General features: G+C 43.0%; 2 protein-coding genes across 3 annotated transcripts in view; one reads left to right on the top strand and one right to left on the bottom strand.

The window, feature by feature from the left end:
• Positions 1-1,045: 1,045 nt before the first annotated feature.
• Dnajc5 (DnaJ heat shock protein family (Hsp40) member C5) overlaps positions 1,046-21,819 on the bottom strand; it is a 33,629-nt gene continuing 12,855 nt past the window's right edge. The window contains exons 2-6 of one of the 2 annotated variants that reach the window (XR_008215481.1): positions 7,329-7,446; positions 6,189-6,402; positions 5,045-5,216; positions 4,886-4,960; positions 4,499-4,611 (exon numbers count right to left, since the gene is read on the bottom strand). Coding sequence is in view for 1 of the 2 variants with exons in the window: in XM_052726684.1 (XP_052582644.1) it covers positions 4,508-4,611; positions 5,045-5,216; positions 6,189-6,402; positions 7,329-7,435 (597 nt within the window). In the remaining variant the exon portion in view is untranslated. Of the gene's footprint in view, positions 4,612-4,885; positions 4,961-5,044; positions 5,217-6,188; positions 6,403-7,328; positions 7,447-21,819 lie in introns of both variants that reach the window. The other variant, XM_052726684.1, reaches the window with a different exon arrangement.
• LOC128102682 (40S ribosomal protein S15a-like) lies at positions 19,807-21,419 on the top strand. The gene has a single exon (XM_052726686.1). It carries the CDS (start codon positions 20,843-20,845, stop codon positions 21,305-21,307), a length of 465 nt encoding a protein of 154 aa, XP_052582646.1. The 5' UTR covers positions 19,807-20,842; the 3' UTR covers positions 21,308-21,419.

The following is a 21,819-nucleotide window of genomic DNA, read 5'->3' as shown; positions in this document are numbered from 1 at the left end:
AAACCCTATTTAAGCTTGGCTTGTGCCTTTTTCCTGCTTGTCATGGAAAAACTATGAGAAGCTGGGTAGGGACCAGGTCCTTCCTAGAAGGGTTCTACCCAAGTCCAACCAGGATGACTGGTTCCCAAGAACAAATCAAACCAATACACATATATGTACAAAATCCAGCTGCCTTAGCAGAGTTGAAGGACTAACAGGTTCTTCATTCTGGACAAGGCATTTAGAAATGAGGTGTCAGAACTGAGGGGAGGGGTGTTCACAGCTTGACCAGGAAAGAGGAAATGAGGCCTCATTCCATAGGGGACCCAGCAGGGGCCAACATCAGGTGCCATTTCAGTGCCAAATTCACAAACAGAATTAGGCAGGAATCACTAATAAGACACACATGGTCTGCAATGAAAACATTTGTTTGACAACAGCTATCTTTATTTTAGGTCAACATTTAGACAGGTCACCATGCGGAACCACCACAGCTTTCAGTTTGGCCCTTGGAAAGTACACCAAAGTCATTCAGCCTGGGCTGACAGCAGCTTGTACTCTGCTGTATACAGATTTCAGTAGCGGGTAAAACTAGTACAGGCTTTCCATGCACTTGCATTCAGCTCTTAAAAATTGTCTTTAAGTAAAAAAATTTTCCCCCAACTTAGCATGAGACACTTCCCTAGAAAACTACCAGCAGCACAGCCTATGGGGCACTTGACTGGGGCCCTTTCTTGGCCACAGAAAACCCCTGCCTGGGCTATCCTTTACATGGTTACTGATTTTAACAGGTGCTCATTAATTTTAGTGTTTCAAGAGAGGAAAGCTTCTAGTCATGTCCTATACCTCATATATTTGACGGTCGATGAGCTTGGCATGGTCCCCAGGGATATATTTGGTATAGTCACCCTTGTGCCCAACATACATACCTGAAGCCAAATGCTGGCCAGGGTCTATGCAGTGCATTCAGGTACATGTACCTATATGTATACAATAAGCTTAGGGTTTCCTTTTGTGTTTTGCCAAGAGATCCTACCCCTGCCCAACACTCCAAGAAACCACAGGCTATTTTGGAGCCGACTTTTATTGTACTTGTTGCTTTGCCACCAAACAGCAGCATGACAGGCCTGCTGCGTGATATATACATATACACATATGTACACACACCAACACACACCATAGCCCACACTCACAGCATGTGACAACACATACCGTGCTTGTGAGGATAGTAAAGATGTAGCTTTTGTTATTTTCATAGGAGGATAACTCAACCAAAATAAAAGGAACAGGTCAGTGCTGGGACACATGGGTTCACAGCTCAAAACACAGGGAAAAGAATGAGATCAGTCATGTTTTATACTGTCCACAGCTATCCCTCAATAAAAGGTGCACTGAAAGCCACAGGAAGATGGTCATGGCCCACCAGTTCTCTGTACCACAGCACCTAGACCCTCCAGGGACAGCTTGAATGTTTGGGTCACCATCTCTGGAGACTACCAGATGCAACAATGGCAGCTCCTTTGCACAAGGTTCACCTGGAATAAAAGCCATGGGTCAGCAGGACAGTGGGCATTGATGTTAGTAAAACCTGGCATCTGAACATCTGAGAAGAGACTGGCTTTATGATTCCGTAACAAATCCAGCAACCAACAACTTGGGAAAGTTTCCTGCTAACCACAGTAAGCACTGATTTCTTTTTCTAACAGGTCCCCATTGGGTGCTGGCTATGATAATGAACATCAGAAGACTAGGAAGGGTTATAAACATTGCACAGAATTATCTAAAGTAATTTAAAAATACAGTCAAAAGGAAGACAAGGAAAGACCACATCATTGGGCACAAACAGAAATCTACACTCTAGTCTTGGTGAGATGGGTCTCCAGGATCTCTCCCAAATACTTTCTGTAGGTCAGAAGTGATCAGTTTCTGGTCCTGAAGGGGTATCCACTGCTCTCGACGAACTTCCATGCACAGACTCCAGCACTCCCTTGGCAAAACACCACAACACCATCTACATTGCCTACCAGTATAGGAGTTTAGGGAGTGTGTGTGTGTGTGTGTGTGTGTGTGTGTGTGTGTGTGTATTCATATTTAATAGTATTTGGTCAGGAATAGTCAGGCTGATTCTGAGACTCACCAGTTATGCTTAGGTCAGGGCAAATGAAATCAAGGAGAACTTAGATCAACACAGTAAAACCCTGCAGGGAGTCTGTGTGAAGGGATAGGTCAGGGAGTTAACTGGCCTTGGCAATCACTATTATCACCTTGAAATTGTTCTACATATTGATGGTTTCAAGTTCAACATGATTTATTTAGCTTTACAAATTCCAAAAGACACTAGGTTCAACTTCTGTGCTCTCACCCTACAGCACCACAAGTCCCAGTTCAGGACCTGGCTCACTAGGATGTAAGGGAAAGGGCCACAGAGGTACATGCAGGAGGGATGTGCTTCCAGATTGCAGCTCTCTACTCATTACCTACAACTCTGAACCTGGTTACTGGTCATTATGTTAAAAGGGCACCAAGATTAATGTACTGGGACCAGCACCCCAGATGCCCAGTGGCCTTGCTTCTTCTTTTGTTGCAACAATTGGCCCAGCAATGAATTTCTCATTCTTCTACTAGATTTGTTTGAGTCGGAGTCTTACTGTGTAAAGCCTAGACTGGCCTACAACTCAATGTCCTTCTACCTCAGCCTCCCTAGTGCTGGGATTATAGGCATGTCCCACTACATCTAGCCACAGGTCCAATGTTTACAAATTATTTCTAACGTAGTATGTTAGTGAAAATCCCTAAGATCCTTTAAAGAACAAAACAAACTAACAAACCCATGGAAGGATCTTGAAGCCAGCTTCTGGCTCATGGAGTTCTCCTGTAGGGTCAGTTGGGAACCCTGGCATCAATGTCTCCCAGGATCTGGATAGGTACCCTCAATCACTGCCAGCTTTGTCCTCACAATGCTGCCTCTTCTTGCAACTTCCTGTCAACCTGATCTGGTCCCTGAAGGCCCTGGTGAACTGGGGCCAGGTGGACAGGGTGGGCTTCGGAAACACATGGTGGTTTGTCTGAGCCACTGAGTCACCACATGAGCTTTCTCCTTCTTCATCTGTACTGGAAATGCAGGTAGTCAGCAGCAGCCAGCAGGAAGGTTCTGGAGGAACCAGGCTCATTGAAGTCTGGTGCAGCTAATCCAGCTAACTGTAAAAGGGTAGTGTGGTTCAAAATCCCTGGTAACCACATTTTTCAATTCCACCCACCACGGTACCCTGTGACCAAGACTGGAATACTGACTGGAGGTTCACAAAGGAATTCTGTAGCCTGCAGCTGGCATCCCAGGTCGAGTGACTGTCACCATAGCTTCCCTAGAAGCCAACCCTTTTGAGTCAGAGGTACCAGGGTCCAGTCACCTACTCCAGGAACCCAACACTCCAGCTCTGCCAGAGGCATTCATGATGACAGGTGGAAGCGGAGGCAAGTGGGGTGGATGGAGTTCTGGCAAGCACAGGGAGGAGGTTCTGGATCCTGGGTACTCAAACTCTTTATAAGCAGCTACATGCCACCCACAACTGGACTCAAAGACTTTCTGACTATTACTAAGTGGCAGGTGCTACCATTTGTGGTTCTTAAAGTCCAAAAAAAAAAAAAAAAAAGATTAAAAAGGTTGGCTTGAAGGAATGTGGAAGATGACCCAGGAATGAGGGAAGGAGGCTGTGGCCCCGTCAATCCAGCTTTTGACCTGGAAAGGTGCAGAACAGAGACAAATGATTTCCCATACACCAGCAAGGGACATGCCTCCAATGATAAGATCTCAGTCCACAAGGCCAGGAGACCCAAGATAGAGATACTACACAGAGTGTGCTCCCACTTTCAGAAGGGGCATACCTGCACTCTCCATAGCAGATCTAACACAGGAAAACTGTCACGAGGCCGAGTGAGATGATGCAGAGACCCTATGAAAGCTTCCCAACACGAACATCGTGCAAACGACTGATGCTGGTGGTGCCTGGGAGGATGGGGCCCAGCTCCCTCCTTTGCAGGTCAAATCAGAACCCTGTCTGCAGCCTTGAGGATGAGATCAGAGCCATGGACTAGACCATGTCACAGGACACAGGCCAACAAGGAGATGTAGCTCCAGGTGCCTACCTTACTCCTGTAAGCACAAGGAGACAGCTGAACCTCACTGGACCCACTTGGCTGAAAACCCAAGAAAGCACTACCATCCAGTTAATTCAGCCCAGCTGTAGCACATCCACAACACAGACATTGAACATAACCCATACATGCTATTAAAAAAAGGATAAAACATAAGAAGACCGTAGCTACACTGCTTTAAATACTGCATGCTACGCACTTCGTCGTGTATCAAGGATTGACAGATGGTTGGGCTTAGAGGAGGTGGGAGGGGCCCTGACCAGCCACAGCAGGTCAGGTTGACGGCTGCCTCCCCATCTCAGTGACTACAGTTCATGATTCTAAGGTTGCAGTGGCCAGGTGCCGATTCATCCTCTAATCACAGCCTCTCCTGAATTTAGTTGAACCCGTCGGTGTGGTAGCTGGGGTGGGAGTCAGCCGTCAGCTGGGTGGTCTCTGTGGCGGATGCTGGCTGTATGACGATCGGTGTGTCTGTAGCCTCTGAAAAGTAAGTAAGTAGCCTCATCGCACAAGGGCAGCAGCCGTATTGTGTGCCCATTGACATGGTCCTTGCATCACACCATTCGGCCACCTGGACAGACACTCAGGGGAGAGGCTACTTGCTGACCTCCACCCAACACACTTTCCTCAGTGGTCTCAGGTCACACCAGCCCCCGGCCCTCCCCACCTGCCTGTCACCCTCCCCACCTTTGGTCCCTCAGATCTACGGCTACCACAGTTCACGGGCAGGAACAGCTCCCTGCACCTGCTTTACCTCAAGTGTCCACGTTCACACCTCAACAGTCCCAGATGCCACCACAAACACTCTCGGCACAGTGTCAGTGCCCTCCTGTTTGACAAGACAGTTGACACCGTTCAGGGCCAGTGCTGGCTCCACCCCACACACTCACAAGGTCCTGGGGTGGGCACTTACCCCTCTCATCAGACTGCAGCTGTGCCTCCAGGTCTTCAGGCGATACGTAGAATTCCGTCTCTTCACCCTCAGGTGCCTTGGGCTTGCACTTCCCACAGCAGCAGTTAAAGCAACAGCACAAACAGCAGCAGCAGTAGCAGCAGGTGAGGAGGCCACAGACAACGAACAGGGCCTGGGAAAGAGAATATTAGCACTGTACAGCCTCAAGGGCCCTTAGGCCATAACACAAGAACCTCCCTAGAGAAGACAGGACAAGAGCTGCAGAATGTACAGCTAATGCTAAGGGTATTTTTCAGAAGGGTGAAGGCAGAAAAAATAGAATAAAGTAATTTGTAAAGATGGGATTGAGCACAGGCTGCCATGAGATTCTATTGAGTTTGCCTGCCTTTCTGAACTCTGAAAGGTTTAACTTTCCCATTTTGTTCTCTTCTATTTCTTTTGTATTCAGATGTTGGCCAGTGCCTAAGTATGCTTTCTCTGGTACTTTGGGCTTCGTTATTCTTTCTCTGAAGTCTCACTCCCAACTTTCTGCAATGCAGCTGTCTGCTGGTCTGCAATGTAGCTGACCTCCATGTCTAACTCAAATGGCATGGCTCTCTCCCTCTTAAATTTCCACCTATAAATCTATAATGGATTTCTCTCTAAAACTATAAAGATTGAGGACTAACCAGTAAAAGCCAAAATCAGGCTTCCTATACCTAAGGGCTATGGGATAGATCATTCTGACTTTGTATATGGCTGACAGATGAGAAAAGCAAAAATTAAAATAAATTAAAAAAATAAAACAAACTATGTAGGTCAAGCATTTCTAAAGTGAGATTTTAAGTCTCCCCGATAACAAAATGCCTGCCCACACCATGATGAAAGAATTGTTTCCTATCTCAATCTTTTTAATAACTTGGCACCATGCATCAGAGAAAAACTATGTTAATGCAAAATGGTTCTGCTCCATGTACACTGTGCACTATGCCTGCCATGAATGGGCCAGCATGCCAGTTGTACAGTATATAGAGAACAGCTCCAGGCCAGAAACCATGTCAAGAGAAAGGAGGCACAGATCTTTCAGTGTCTGTAGTCCTACTGGGCACTAGAATTTTCAATGTCTTCAGTGTGGCAGCTCACACTGACAGCGGCCCATCCTCACCTTGGCCCACCAGCTGGAGAGTACGAAGTAGGTGTTGACGTTCTCCTCCCCAAATTGCTCGGCCACATAGAGCCCCAGCGAGCCGTACTTGTCATAAATGTTTCTTTTCGTGGCATCTGTCAGGATGGCGTGGGCGTTGTTAATCTCCTTAAACTTGTCTGCAGCTTCTGGGTTATCAGGGTTCTTGTCAGGGTGATATTTCAGGGCCAGCTTCCTGTAACCAAAACCATTTCCTGGCTCTACCTTGGTCTTGCATTTCACATTCATCCATCAGAGTCCAGGGAAAGAGATGCTTACCCATTCAATTTTCAATTTTCCAGAGATCTGGCTCACCAGAGTGAAAAAGTCTCTGTAATTGTTTTAGGGCAACCTTCCCCGCCACTGGGATACATGCACATGGGAGAGTCCTGAGGTACTAAGGGCAGGGCACAGCTTATAGCACAATGACTCCTGCTAACTTTCAAAGGGAAATCCTACTGTCAACCCCCCGTGTCCAGCCAGCTAACTGCATATCTGACTAATAAGGTGATGGCAGAAGTGCATAACAATGACATTCTAGTACAACACAAGTAGAGGAGCACAGGAGTATCTGAGGTAGAGCCCCCGCCCCCTTTCTAGGTTACTGTATATCATATTGTACTTAAAAGCTACATTCTTCAAGTCCATTCAGTCATGAAAGGACAAAAAAGACCTCATCACTGTGTTAAGTACAACATTCAGCACTATAAAGGTTCTGTCTATGCCCAGGGTACAGACCCTGACCCTATGGTCTGGGGACAGTTGGCAATATCTTCCAAGTGTGTTTACTTTTTTGCCACTAGAGAACATCAGTGTAACAGGGTTTTGTTTGTTTGAGAAAGGGCCTCTCTAAATAGCTCTGGTTGTCCTGGAACTCAATATGTAGACCAGGCTGGCCTCAAAACACAGATACCCTTTTGCCTCTGCTTCCCAAGTGCTAAGATTAAAGGCATGCACCACCACGCATGGCCAGTGTAAGTTTTAAGTCTTAGGATTAAACTATACATGTGAGGATGAAATGAAACTGTTAAAAGAGTCTGCCAAGAAAAGTCATGGTTCTTAGTAAAATATACAAGAAATCAGATGAGGATTTATGTTTTTCCTTGGAACACAGCTGCTTACCGATAGGACTTTTTAATGTCATCCGAGGTTGCATTCTTGTCCAGCCCAAGAACATGATATAGTGATTCCCCGGAGGTAGATAGTGAGCGCTGCCTCTGGTCAGCCATGTTAGATTAATCTACAAGAGAAGATAAAGGAAAATACGGAGAAAAATTCAAAACCTAGGCCAGCAAGATGCTCAGTGGATAAGGGCACTGCTGTCATGCCAGACAAGTTAAATTTGAGTTCCCAAACTCAAATGATAAAAGAGGAAAATAGCTCCTAATAGTTATCTTCTGACCTCCTAAGTGTGCTGTGGTATATGTGTCCCCCTTCCACCCCAAAAATAAATATGTGGGACAGGTTTCTGAAAACTGAATATGTATTAAATATTGTAATCCCTAGAGCAAAATGCAAAGAGAGGCTGGGGCTACATACTGCTCAGTGGCAGATGACTTGCCTAGTGTGCACATGAGGCGACAATCAAAACCCCAAGCATACCCACACCCACACCTACACACAGCGCACAGAGGTATATAGCTACAAAGTTTAAAGAAAAAAGCAAAAAAATCATGTTAGATGTGGTAGAACATGCCTGTAACCCCAGCTTTTTGGAAGGATAAGGCAAAAGGGTCTAGTTCAAGGCCAGTCCCATCCCCCTGTCTTTAAAAACCCACAACAAAACCTTAAAGAAGCCAGGTGGTGGTGGAGCATGCCTTTAATCCTAGCATTAGGGAGGCAGAGCCAGGAGGATCTCTGTGAGTTCAAGACTAGCCTGGTTTACAGATCGAGTTCCAAGAAAGGCTCCGAAGGTACACAGAGAAACCCTGTCTCGAAAAACAAACAAAACAAAAAAACCCTTAAAGAAACTGAAGGAAATAATAAAATATGAACAAAAGAGCAAGGAGGAGTGGATGGGGAGGGGGTAGATGGGAGGGAGGAACGGGAGGAGAGGAGGGAGGGGAAACTATGGTCGTCGGTATGTAAAATAAATGAAAAAAAAAGTTAATAAAAATGGAAAAAAGCCAAATTAGGGAAAAAAAAAGAATTGATCATGATAAAACATTTAACTAGCTTTTCAGAAGAACTCTTAACAGATGCTCACAGGGAAACCTGGAACCCAGGCCTCTGTGATGGATAAGGAAACTGGACCCTGCAACTTAAAATACATATGTAGAAGTTACTTGGCAAAATGACCCCTGTATCTGTTCTCAATTTCAGAAGTTTGAATGTTTTTTTTTTTTTGTTTTTTTTTTTTGTGTGTGTGTGTGTGGTTTTTTTTGTTTTTGTTTTTTTGAGACATGGTTTCTCTGTGTAGCCCTGGCTGTCCTGGAACTCTGAGATCCACCTGCCTTTGCATCCCAAGTACTGGGATTAAAGACATGCACCACCACGGCCCAACTAAACAATGTTTTTTGCCATGTAATAAATCCTCAGAATACTGATTAAGAATCATCTATATCCATGTTTCCTGAACTGCCATTCTTGAGATTCCAAATAAAGTCCTTTTTACTTACTTTCGCAGTGTCTGGGTTTAAACTGACTGACAAAGCAGAAAGCAATAGAACAGAAACAGAAAATTTAAAAAGCCAAGGTTTGATGCCTATTATTTTTTTAAACATTTGTGTATGTGTGTGTTCACATGCACAGGCACGTGCCATAACACATGTGAAAGGGTCAGAGACCAACTTTTGGAAGTTCATTCTCTTCTTCCACCAAGGGATCAAACTCAGGTCAACAAGCTTGGGGATATAATTCAGTAGGAAAGAGCGTGCCTGCATGCATGAGACTGGGTTTGATCCTTGGTTCCTGAAGCCAGTCTGAACAGGCAAAAGACCAATTTGTGATTTACTATCAGGCTTATTGTAATGAAGCTTTCATTAAAAACTTAAAAAGACTGGCCCAGAGAGACTGCAGACTAGATGGTGAGAATATGAGGTGGCTCCCAGGAAGGTGAATAAGAAAATACTGAAGGGACACAAGTGTCTGTGCTTGGAACCAATCAGAAGCTTGCTCTATACATTAAAATATTTTTATTTTTAATTATGTATGTGTGCATCTATGTGTAGGTAAGTGCACAGAGTACAGACAGATGCCTGTGGAGGCTAGACAGAGGCAGTGGATCCCTTAAAGCTGGAATAACAGATGGTTGTTAGCCACCCCACAGGGATGCTGGGAACTCAACTTGGGTCCTCTGCAAGAGCAGTACAAACTCAACTACTGAGCTTTTTCTCCAGCCCAATATTATCCATCTTTTAATATAACCCCTTATTTGTAATCTCCAAATTATCTATTTGGAGGCACCAGACTGAGACTACCTATAATCCCTGAAATCAGCAAGTGGGGACAAGAAGATTAAGGGTTCAAGATTAGGATGTATATAAGATTGTCTCAAAAGCCCTCTCATTTCAAGGCTGAACAAAGCAACTCATTAGGAGGAAAAGAGTCTCAAGAGCATGCAAAAGAGTCAGAGATACACCCATTCCCACTGTTAGGAACCTCACAAAAATACCAAGCTAACAGCCATAACATACACCACAAGACCTGGTGTCGACCCATGCGTGCCGTGCCTTGTGCTTGTCGTTTCAGTCTGGGAGCCCACTGGAGCCCTGGTTAGTTGATTCAGTGAGCCATGTTCTCCTGGTGTTCTCCATCCCCTCTGACTCCTACAAGTCTTTCCACCCCCTCTTCCTCAGGGTTCCCTAATCTCCAAGAGGAGGGACCCAACGGAGATCTCCAATTTAGACTCCTCAGAATAATGTCTGGCTGTGGGTCTCTGCACCCACTCCCATTTGCTACTGGAGGAAGCCTCTCTGACAACAACTGGACAAGGCATCAATCTATGAGTATATCAGAATATCATTAGGAAACACTTCATTGATTTTTTTTTTTCAGTCTGTTTGGTTCTACCCTATGTCTCTGTGTTATCCAGTTTCCAGGTCAAGTTAAACCAAATACTGATTGGCCATTCCCCAAGTTCTATGCCACCATGGCCCCAGGACATTTTGTAGGCAGGACAGGTTGTAGGGGAAGGTTCTAGTGGTTGGGTTGGTGGCCAGGTTTCTTTTTATAGCCTGCAAAGTACCTTCTCACACAGAAGAGAATGTAAGAGTGAAGGCTCAAAGCCCACATCAGCCTCACCTCTCTATATTCAATGTGCTGTGTGGAAGTTGTCCTTGGCAATGGGGCTTTGCTTCCAGTTTTCAGAGAGTGACCTTCTGTCCTAGCATCAGCCAGGGTTGTTTAGAGATCTCCACTGGACTTCTTCAGTCAACAACCCAAACAAATGTAACCCCAGTCCCACCACTGGAAAAAAGATGGCCAGTTTACACTCTGTATCCTCCAGTTTATCCTCTGTAGTCCTCTCTAGTATCATCTTCATAGATCTTAGGAAGTGTTGCAGAACACTCCTTTACACTGTGTGAAGATGTGTCATTACGACTGGCTTAATAAAGAGTTGAATAGCTAGGCAGGAAGAGGTTAGGCAGGACTTCTGGGGACAGGAAGGACTCAAAAAAAAGAGCAGAGAAAGCAGCATGAGTACTATGGAGAGATGAGGTAACAAGTCACGCAACAGAACACAGATTAAGATAAATGGGTTAATTTTAGTTACAAGAGCTAGTAGGACAAACCAAAGCTAAGGCCAAGTTTTCATAATTAATAAGTCTCTGTGTCATTATTTGGGAGCTGGCAGTACAAAGAAAGACTTGCTACAAGACTAGGTTTCCACACCACCCTCCAAGCGTCCCCCAATTCCAGCTGTCCCTCCCACTCCCACTCCAAGTCCACCTATAGAATCTATTCTATTTCCCCTTCCCAAGGAGATCCATACTTCACCCTATAGCCATCCTCTTTACCTGTCTGGGTCTGTGGATTATAGCTTGGTTATCATTTACCTAACAGTTAATATCCACTTATAAGTGATATATACCATATTTGTCTTTCTGGGTCTGGGCTACCTTACTAGGATTTTTTTCTAGTTGCATCCGTTTGCCTGCAAATTTCATGATGCCCCCCCACACCACCCCCAAACCACCACTCCACTGTGTAAATGTATCTCATTTTCTTATCCAGTCTTCAGTTGAAGGACATCTAGATTGTTTCCAGTTTCTGGCAGTTGAGTCCTTGTGGTAGGACGGAGTGTTGTTTGGGTATATGCCCAAGAATGATATAGATGGTCTTGAGGTAGATCAATTCCCAATTTTCTAAGGAAATGCCATATTGATTTCCATAGTGGCCGTATAAGTTTGCACTCCCACCAACAATGGAGGAGTGTTCCCCTTGTACCACACCCTTACCAGCACTGGCTGTCACTTGTATTGTTGATCTTAGCTATTCTGACAGGTGTGTAAGATAGAATCTGAAATGTAGTTTTTTTTGGGTTTTTTTTTTTGGCTTTTTGAGACAGGGTTTCTCTGTAGCTTTGGAGCCTGTCCTGGAACTCACTCTGTAGACCAGGCTGTCCTTGAACTCACAGAGATCTGCCTGCCTCTGCTTCCCCGAGTGCTGGGATTAAAGGTGTGCGCGGCGGCGGCCACCACCACCACCACCACCGCCGCCGCCGCCGCCGCCGCCGCCGCCACCACCCAGACTGAAATGTAGTTTTGATTTGCATTTCCTTGAAGGCTAAGAATTTTTTTTTTTTTTTTTTGGTTTTTTTGAGACAGGGTTTCTCTGTGTAGCTTTGCGCCTTTTCCTGGATCTCGCTCTGTAGACCAGGCTGGCCTCGAACTCACAAAGATCCACCTGCCTCTGCCTCCCAAGTGCTGGGATTAAAGGCGTGCGCCACCACCGCCCGGCTTTTTTTTTTTTTTTTTTTAGATTTATTTATTTATTATGTATGCAGTGTTCTGTTTGCATGTATCCCTGCAGGCCAGAAGAGGGCGCCAGATCTCATTACAGATGGTTGTGAGCCACCATATGGGTGCTGGGAATTGAACTCGGGACCTCTGGAAGAACAGTCAGTGTTCTTAACCTCTGAGCCATCTCCCCAGCCCCGAAGGCTAAGAATATTAAACATTTCTTTTTAAGTGTTTCTCAGCCATTTGCGATTCTTCTATTGAGAATTCTATCTAGAGCTGTACTCCATTTTAATTGGATTATTTGATTTTTTTAATATCTAGTTTCTTGAGTTCTTTATACATTTTGGATATTAGACCTTTATCAGATGTAAAGTTTATAAAAATCTTCTCTCATTCTGCAGGCTCCCTCTTTGTCTGAATGATGGTGCCTGTTGCCTTATAGAAGCTTTTGAGTGTCATGAGGTCCCATTAATTATTGATCTTAGTGCCTGCACTATTGGTGTTATGGTCACAAAGTTGTCTCCTGTGCCAATGAATTCAAGGCTGCTCCCCACTTTCTCTATCAGGTTCAGTATGTCTGGTTTGTTTGTCTTTAAAATAGGGTTTCTTTGTGTAGCCCTGGCTGTTCTGGAACTCGCTCTGTAGACCAGGCTAGCCTTGAATTCAGAGATTTGCCTGCCTTTGCTAGCACGTCTAGTTTTATAGTGAGATCTTTGATCCACTTGGACTTGAGTTTTAGTTGAAGATACTTTTTTTTCTCTTTCTTTTGGGTTTTCAAGAGATGCTTTATTTTTTTCCAATCTGTATTTCTGGCTTCTTAGGTCCATTTGCTTGGAATATCTTCTTTCAACCCTTTATCCTGAGGTAATGTCTATCCTTGATGTTGAGGAATATTTTATTTTCTCCATTTATGGTGACTGAAAAGTTCTGCTGGGTATAGTAATCTGGGCTGGCATTTCTTGTCTCTTAAGAGTCTGCAGCATATCTAAGCCTTTCTGGCTTTTAGAGTCTCCACTGAGAAGCAGGTGTAATTCTAATAGGTCTGCCTTTATGTTATTTGAGCCTTTTTCCTTTGCAGCTTTTAATATTTCTTTTTCTTTGTGCAATTTCATGTTTTATTATGTGGTGACGGGACTTTCTTTTTCAATCTTCTCTATTTGGTGTTCTGGATGCTTCTTGTACCTTTATAGGCATTTCCTTCTTTAGGTTAGGAAAATTTTCATCTATGATTTTGTTGAAAATATTTTCTGGGCCTTTGAGCTAGTATTCTTCTCCTTCCTCTATTACTATTATTTGTAGGTTTGGTCTTTCATAGTGTCCCACATTTCCTGGATGTTTTGTGCCAGGAATATTTTATATTTAACATTTTCTTGTACCAATGTATCCATTTCTTGTATGGTATCTTGAATTTCTGAGATTCTCTCTTCTATCTCTTATATTATGTTGGTGAAGACTTCTGCCTTTGTAGTTCCTGTTTGCATTCCTAAATTTTTCATACCAAGGATTCCTCAGTTTGTGTTCTCTTTATTGTTTCTATTTCCATTTTTAGGTCTTGAATAGTTTTGTTTCCTTCAACTGTTTTGTGTTTTCTTGGCTTTCTTTAAGGGATTTATTCATTACCTCCAATGGTTTGTGTTTTCCTGGATTTCTTTAAGGTCCTCTATCATCCTCATAGGTCTTTTTCTTGTGCTTCAACTATATTGGAATATTCAGGACCTGCTGTGGTAGGATAGCTGGGGTCTGGTGGAGACATACTCCCTGGCTGATATTGTGTTCTTATGCGCATGTAGGCATTTGGGTCTGAGGTGATTATAGGTCTAGGTACTGATTTCTGGATTTGTCTTGGTTGGGTGGGAATTTTGTTCCTTGGTTTCTGTTTCCTCTCTAGAATTTCAGAGTGTTGCTTAGCTGCTATATTCATAGAGGAATGCTTGATGGTGTTGGAAGCTGGTCTTCTGGCAGGTGTTGCCTGCAGACAAGTATGGGGCATCCACCAGAGTTGGGGGTTAGGTCACAACAATGAGATAGAAAGGGACAGGCAGGGAGGGATGGTCTATAGGAGCTGAGGGGAATGGTGGGGGTGGCGCATGCACGCAAGAGACACCCTGCAACTGGTGTTCTGCTGTAGTGCTAGAGGCAACCCTGAGAATTGAGTCTGGGGTAACAGACAGAGTGAGTGGGGGAAGGTCTGTGGACACACTACCTGAGCCACTTTTTCTGACAAAGGTTTTTGTTCTTAGAAGCAATAAAAAAGTAACCAATATAGCAGAGTTTATGGGGATACTGACTTAGAGCTTGTTGGCTAAAAAGCAAAAGAAAACAAAAGGCTTGCGTGTGTCAGTGCTGGGAGCTGAGCCCTTCATTTATGATATCAAAACTAAGTCCATGCAGACACAGAATGGGGTTCCAGGATACCTAGCTGGTGTCTCCTAAAGCACTAGCTGCTTACTTGCGGTGTGTGGTCTTTTGTCATCCCCCGCCCCCCCAAAAAGGGTCTCACTATGTAGTCCTAGGAGGCCTGGAACTCGACATATGGACTAGATAGACTTCAAACTCAAGAGATCAGCCTGCCTTTAATCTCAGGAATTAAAGGTGGATGCCACCAGGCCAGCTTCTAAGTGTTTTTTTTTTTTTTTTTCCTTTTTCTTTTTTTCCTGACATCCTCAGACAGACTGATGAAGAACAAAAGAGAAGACAGCAAGATCAGGAAAGAGTTCATTGCAGGGGGTATAAGAGGCCACTGATCAACTTCCTGCCAAGAAATCACAAACGCCAATAAATGGAAAAATGGAATTGACTGAAATTGACAAAGGGTAAGACAAAAAAAATTCTAAATAGCTTTATGTGTTAATAAAATTCAATTTGTAATGAAATCTTGTCAAAGGATGAAATTATGATGTCAAAACCGCTGAGTAATACTCCATTATGTAAACCTACCACATTTTCTTTATCTATTCTTCACTTGAGGGACATCTAGGTTGTTTCCATGTAACACGAATTTCTAAACCGTCTTTAATAAAAAACCCAGGCCCAGATATTAGGGTAAATGTTTAAAGATCAGAGACACAAAGGGACATATCACCCCTTACCTCTAGGGCTCCTCAGGCAGAAAAGTCTCTAGCTGAAAGGGATGCTTCTGCCAAAAAGCTTCCTCAGTTGAATGCCTTTAGTACTTGTCTCCTCACGCCTTACATACCTTTCTCTGCCCACCATATCATTTCCTTCTTAGTGCTAGGATTAAAGGCATGTGACTTCCCAAGCAAAGGCATGAGATCTCAAGTGCTAGGATTAAAGGTGTGTGCCACCACTGTCTGGACTCTATGTTTAATCTAGTGGCTTCTTCTGTCCTCTGATCTTCAGGCAAAGTTTATTAGGGTACACAATAATCTATCACCATATTTCCACTTTCTGGCTATTATGAATAAAGCTATGAACATAGTTGAGCAGGTATCCTTGTGGTATAGAGCATCCTTTGGTTATATGCCCAGGAGTGGTATAGCTGGGTCAAGGTAGATCAATTCCCAATTTTCTGAGAAACCACCATATTGATTTCCATAGTGGCTATACAAGTTTGCACTCCTACCAGCAATGGAGAAGTGTTCTACTCCATATCCTCAACAGCATGAGCTGTCACTCATGTTTTAGATCTTAGCCATTCTGACAGATGTGAGATGGAATCTCAGAAAATCGTTTTGATTTGCATTTCCCTGAAGCCAGCTAAGGATGCTGAACATTTCTTAACATGATTCTCAGCCATTTGAGATTCCTCTGCTGAGAATTCTGTTTAGTTCTCTACCCCATTTGTTTAAAAAATGTATGTATTTATTTTATGTATGAGTGCTCTGTCTGCATGTACACCTTTAAGCCAGAGGAGGGCATCAGATCCCACTAGAGAAGGTTGTAAGCCACCATGTGGTTGCTGGGAATTGAACTCGGGACTTCTGGAGGAGCAGCCAGTGCTCTTAACTGCTGAGCCATCTCTCCAGCCCCCTCTACCCGATTTTTTAATTGGATTATTTGGTTTGTTGATGTCTAGTTTGAGTTCTTTACATATTTTGGATATCAGTCCTCTGTCAGATGTAGGGTTGGTGAAGATCTTTTCCCATTCTGTAGGTTACCATTTTGTCCTTTTAATGGTGCCCTTTGCCTTACAGAAGTTTTTCAGTCCCATTTATTAATTGTCCTGTAGTTTGGTGTTCTTGTGGGTTTCCTAACAGTGGGAGCAGGGGCTTTCTCTGATTCTGTTGCCTGCTTTGGGGACCCTTATCTCCTACCAGATTGCCTCATCTTAACAGGAGAGGAGGTGCCTAGTCTCAATGCAACTTGCTATACCATGATTGGTTGATATCCGTGGAGGCTTGCCCTTTTCTCAAAAGAAACTGAAGAGGAGGAGTGGATGGGTGGAGGGAAAAGGGGAGGTAGAGGGAGAGGGACTGAGAGGAAAGGGGGGAGGGGAAACTACGGTTTGGATGTAAAAAGAAATAAACAACAACAAAATGATGAAATTATTTAAATATTTAAATTAGCTTTATTTTCAATTCTAGAATCGAGCAAAACTATAAAATGGAATAAAAGTTCCAAAGATGGTATAGCCCAAGCTAATTTTGTACTCAGAATCCACCTGCTTTAGCCTCTAGAGTGTTGGGATATGCCACCACACCTATGGGACAACAGTTTTATAATAAAGGACCCAAAAGAAGCAAAAACAAAGGGGAAAAAGCATAGGAAAATTAGTTACTAGTGGATATCAGGTCATTAAGATCATCTCTGTGTTAAGAACTGTTACAGTCTAAGACTACTGTCATTTTTTGATATTCCTTCCTCTCTTCCACTGTCCTCCACTCATTTCTTCCTTCTTGGTGCTAGGATTGAATTCCTGAACCAAGCGTGTTTAGTATATACAAAGTGCCCTGGTTATCTGAGTCAAGCCAAAGCAGCCAGTCTCAGTGGGCATAATTCAAAATAAAACCAGGACAAATAGTACTATCCACCCACTAGAAAGGCTTAGCCATTTGCTCATTGTGAAACAACTGGGCTAGTTTTTTGAGAAATGTGCCAGTTAGCAACATGAGAACATCACAGATGCAAACTCAGGTCATTAGACCTGTAGTGCCATAAACCTCTCTCTACCTGCTAAGCCATCTTGCTGGCCCTACATAGGAATAAACTGTAAGACAACAATAAAAAATATAGCCTAAAAAATGTATGAGCCAGTAGCAGCCAATTACTGCTATTATCAAGTATTAGGTACTGAATACAATTGTGTGTGTTCCATGTTCTTGTGAGAGAAGTGTGGTAAATTTATTTACACCAACATCATCACAAATTCAAGATATGTGTTTTACTGTGATACTTGAATGACCACAACTTCACAAATTCCAATTCCAATATTTTATAGGACCAACTAAACACATAGGACTTCCTAATGGAAGAGTTGATTTTTTTTTTCTTTTGGGGTAAATGGGCTATATCAATTGCTGGTAAAAAAAAAAAAAAATGCAACCAGTATGAATTTCTACATATGTTGTCCCTGTTTGGAGGCATGATTTAAAAACAAAACAAAAAATCATCTGAGTACATGTTTAGGTCAAAGGACAACTTTCAAAAATTGATCCTCTCCTCCTACCACATGGATCCTGGGAATCAAACTCAAGATTGTCATTGGCAAGTGTCTTTACTCACTGAGCCATCTAGCTGGCTTTATTGCATAGAAAAATGAAAATTACACCAAAAAACTGTCAGGAGTGATAAATGACTTGAAACTTTTAGACACAAAAATCTATATTAATAAAAAAAATCAGTAGAACTTTTATACATTAATAACAAAGTAGGTAACTTAATTAAAAAAAATAGGCCTTGGGTTCAATTCCCAGTACCATGAACAAATGGAAACAAGGCTGTAAATGATTTACATAGAAGAAAGAAACTAAAGAGGACACACATAAACATGGAAAAAAAACACATTATGTTCATGGATTGGAAAAATTAGTATTTAAAAGTCCATAACTACCCAAAGTAATCTACAGAATCAATGCAATCCCAAAAGCAGTCATCATAGAAACAGAAAAAAGCAATTCTAAATTCACATGGAATTAAAGAAGACCCTGAATAACCAAAGCAATCTTAAGCAGAACGAACAAACCTACAAGTACCACATTATCTAATCTCAAAACAAACTACTAGTGGGGTGGTGGTGGCCTTTAATCCCAGCACTCAGAAGGCAGAGGCAGGACTCAGCTCCAGGCCAGCTTGGTCTACAAAGAGAAACCCTGTCTCAAAAATCAAAAACCAAACAAAAACCAACCAACCAACCCAAACCCCACAAAGCCAGAGTAACCAAAATAGCAACATACTGGCTTTTATAAAAATCAACACAAAGAAAGAACCATGGAACAAATAGAAAGGATAGAAATAAATCTATACATCACACTGGTTTTGACAAAAAACGTTTATTTGGCTTAGTTTCAGGGAATACAGTATATCATGACCAGGAGAGTGTGGCAGTGGGCAGTGGGGCATGAGGTGGCCAGTCACACTGTAATAAGGAAGCAGAAAGATAAATACTGATGTACAGCTTTCTCCCTTGCACTCAGTCTGAAAACCCAACCTAATGTGCTATCAACATTCAGGTATACCTTCCCTTCTCTAATTAAACCTTTCTGCAAACAATCTCAAAGATATATCCAGAAGTGTGCTTCCATGGTGACTCTAAATCCAGAAAGCTGTCAATGAAGAGTAACTACTGAAGTTATCAAAAACATACTGGAGAAATGGCAGTCCTCAAAATCTATGCTAGGAATGTAAATATATAGAAGAATCCCTATTCTCTCACCACGTACAAAAATCAATTCAAAACATCAAATATAAGGTCTATAATTAAGAAACTAGCAGAAGGTCTGGGGAGATAGCTAAATGAGTGAAGTGCTTGCTGTCTAAACATGAGCTGAGTTGAGATCTTCAGCAACCATATAAAAATTAGTTCAGCAGCACACAATTCAGCACTGGAAAGTGGAGATGGATCCTGGCACCTTACCCAGCAGTCAGTCTAGTCAAACAGTAGCTTCAGTGAGAGACCCATTCTCAAAAAATGAGGTGAAGAAACAATTGAATAGGACATCCCAACATCAACCTTTGGTCTCCACATGTTTCTGCAAAGAGTGTGTGCACACACAACTAGTATAAGAAAACACACAAGGAAACCCTTTTAAGCAATAGTAATCTGTATAAACAATCGTTTTTGATTAAACATCAAAAGCAAAAGCAAAAATAAATGGCCAGGTGTGGTGGCAAATGCCTTTGATCCCAGCACTCATGAAACAGTGAGTTCCAGGCCACCCAAGACTACACAGTAAGATCCTATCTCAAAAACAAACAAATAAACAAAACTCAAACAGATTTTTATAAAACTAAGCTGTTTGTGCACAGCAAAGGAAATCAACTTAATGAAAAGAACACTTAGAGGATGTAGAAAATATCTGCAAATTAGCCGGGCGGTGGTGGCGCACGCCTTTAATCCCAGCACTCGGGAGGCAGAGCCAGGCGGATCTCTGTGAGTTCGAGGCCAGCCTGGGCTACCAAGTGAGTTCTAGGAAAAGGCGCAAAGCTACACAGAGAAACCCTGTCTCGAAAAACCAAAAAAAAAAAAAGAAAAAAGAAAAGAAAAAGAAAATATCTGCAAATTATTCAAAGAAAGAATATAGCTAGCTGCAGATGAATTTTTAAACAGTCTTATTAAATAAGAAACACTGAGCCAAATACAGGGGTGAAAGCTGTAGAGATTAGAGAAATAGGAATAGCCACCAGCTAACCTTAGCTCACCACGCTGCTGTAGCTTCCCCAAGAGAACGCGGTTCTTCCTGTCTAACCTGCACTTTTATTGCCTTGCTGTTCTGCCTTCTCATTGGCTCTTAGCCCAGCCACCTCACTTCCTCGTCACTGCCTGTCTGTACAGACCTCCAGGTCTCTATGGTTGGTACTGGGATTAAAGGCATATCACCAGCTTGGCCGTGTCCTTGAACACACAGAGCCTGCCACGTGATCGGATGAAGGGCGTGTGCTACCCCGCCTGACTTTTGTTTATGGCTGGCTATATCCTCTGATCTCCAGACAAACTTTATTAACATACAAATAAAATATCACCACAGCTAGCATGATAGATGCCTTTAATTCCAGCTCAACAGTTAAGAGCACATAATGCTCTTGCTGAGGACCAAGTTCCGTTTCTTGGTACAGAAGTCTAATTGTGATGACAGGCTGTTAAAAGACCTAGGAAGGGAGGATTACCATAAAAAGGACAGAAAACAGAGCCAAGGATGTACATGTTACTTTTTTGTTGTTGTGACAAAATGTCCAACAAGAGCAATTTATGGAAGGAAAGATTTATTTTGACTCACAGTTTAAAAGTACAGTCCATCATTTTTTGGAAATGATAGTGTCAGGAGCAAGAAGCAGTTAGCCACATTGCATTCATAGTCAGAAAGCAGAGAGTGCAAAAGACTGGTACTTGGGTGTCCAGCTTGCTTTCTTCTTTTTATTCAGTCTGGGATCATAGCCTATTGAATGGCTCTGCCTCACTCTTAGGGTAGGTCTTCCCATCTTAATAAACTCAACCTAAAAACCACTCCCTTATATACATGACCAGAGATCTGTCTCCTAAATGATTCTAGATCCTATCTAGTTGACAATCAGTACTAACCTCATCACAGAGAGGAAAGGAGGGCATGTTAAGTGTTGATGGAATATGACAAAGTGACTTCACATAAAGATGCAAAGGACCTCTTTCCGCCACCTTTCCGTGCCGGCACCATGGTGCATATGAATGTCCTGGCTGATGCTCTCAAGAGCATCAACAATGCTGAGAAGAGAGGCAAACGTCAGATCCTCATCAGGCCCTGCTCCAAAGTCATCGTTAGGTTCCTAACTGTGATGATGAAGCATGGTTACTTTGGTGAGTTTGAAACCATCGACGACCACAGAGCTGGGAAAATCGTTGTAAACCTCACAGGCAGGTTGAACAAGTGTGGGGTGATAAGCCCTAGATTTGATGTGCAACTCAAAGACCTAGAAAAATGGCAGAACAATCTGCTCCCATCCCATCAGTTTGGCTTCATTGTACTGACAACCTCAGCTGGCATCATGGACCATGAAGAAGCAAGACGAAAACACACAGGAGGAAAAATCCTGGGATTCTTTTTCTAGAGATGTAAAACACATTAATAAAAAGCTTCCATGGACTAAAAAAAAAAAAGATGCAAAGGAAACAACAAACTACATGAAGTGTGACGGTCATACAGCACAGAGTGGACAAGCAGATTACTACTGCTCTACCTTATGCACATTCAGCCCAAATTGTAGAAGAAAAGCTTTGCTAAAAATGAAATCACTAGCCAGGTGGTAGTGGCGCATGCCTTTGATCCCAGCACTGGGGAGGCAGAGGCAGGTGGATCTTTGTGAGTTCAAGGCCAGCTTGGTCCACAGAGTGAGATCCAGAACAGCCAGGGCTATACAGAGAAACCCTGTCTGGAAAAAAACAAAATAACACTAATGAAAGTCAGATGCCAATGGGAGTGTGAGGGAGCCAATAACTTAGAACACAGTAAAACCAGCCTATTTCAGCTTTGCAGTGGTAGAGCATACCTTTAATCCCAGCACTTGGGAGGCAGAGGCAGGCCTCTATGAGTTCGAGGCCAGTCTGGTCTACAGAGCTAGTT

Source organism: Peromyscus californicus, unplaced genomic scaffold (genome assembly GCF_007827085.1).
Source record: "Peromyscus californicus insignis strain IS unplaced genomic scaffold, ASM782708v3 Scaffold_7__1_contigs__length_154581171, whole genome shotgun sequence".
NCBI classification, from domain to species: Eukaryota; Metazoa; Chordata; class Mammalia; order Rodentia; family Cricetidae; genus Peromyscus; species Peromyscus californicus.
This window is presented reverse-complemented; position numbering and strand designations above follow the sequence as displayed.

Excerpts from the sequence above, each read along its gene's own strand:
- LOC128102682 (XM_052726686.1), top strand. The coding sequence starts at position 20,843 with ATGGAATATGACAAAGTGACTTCACATAAAGATGCAAAGGACCTCTTT.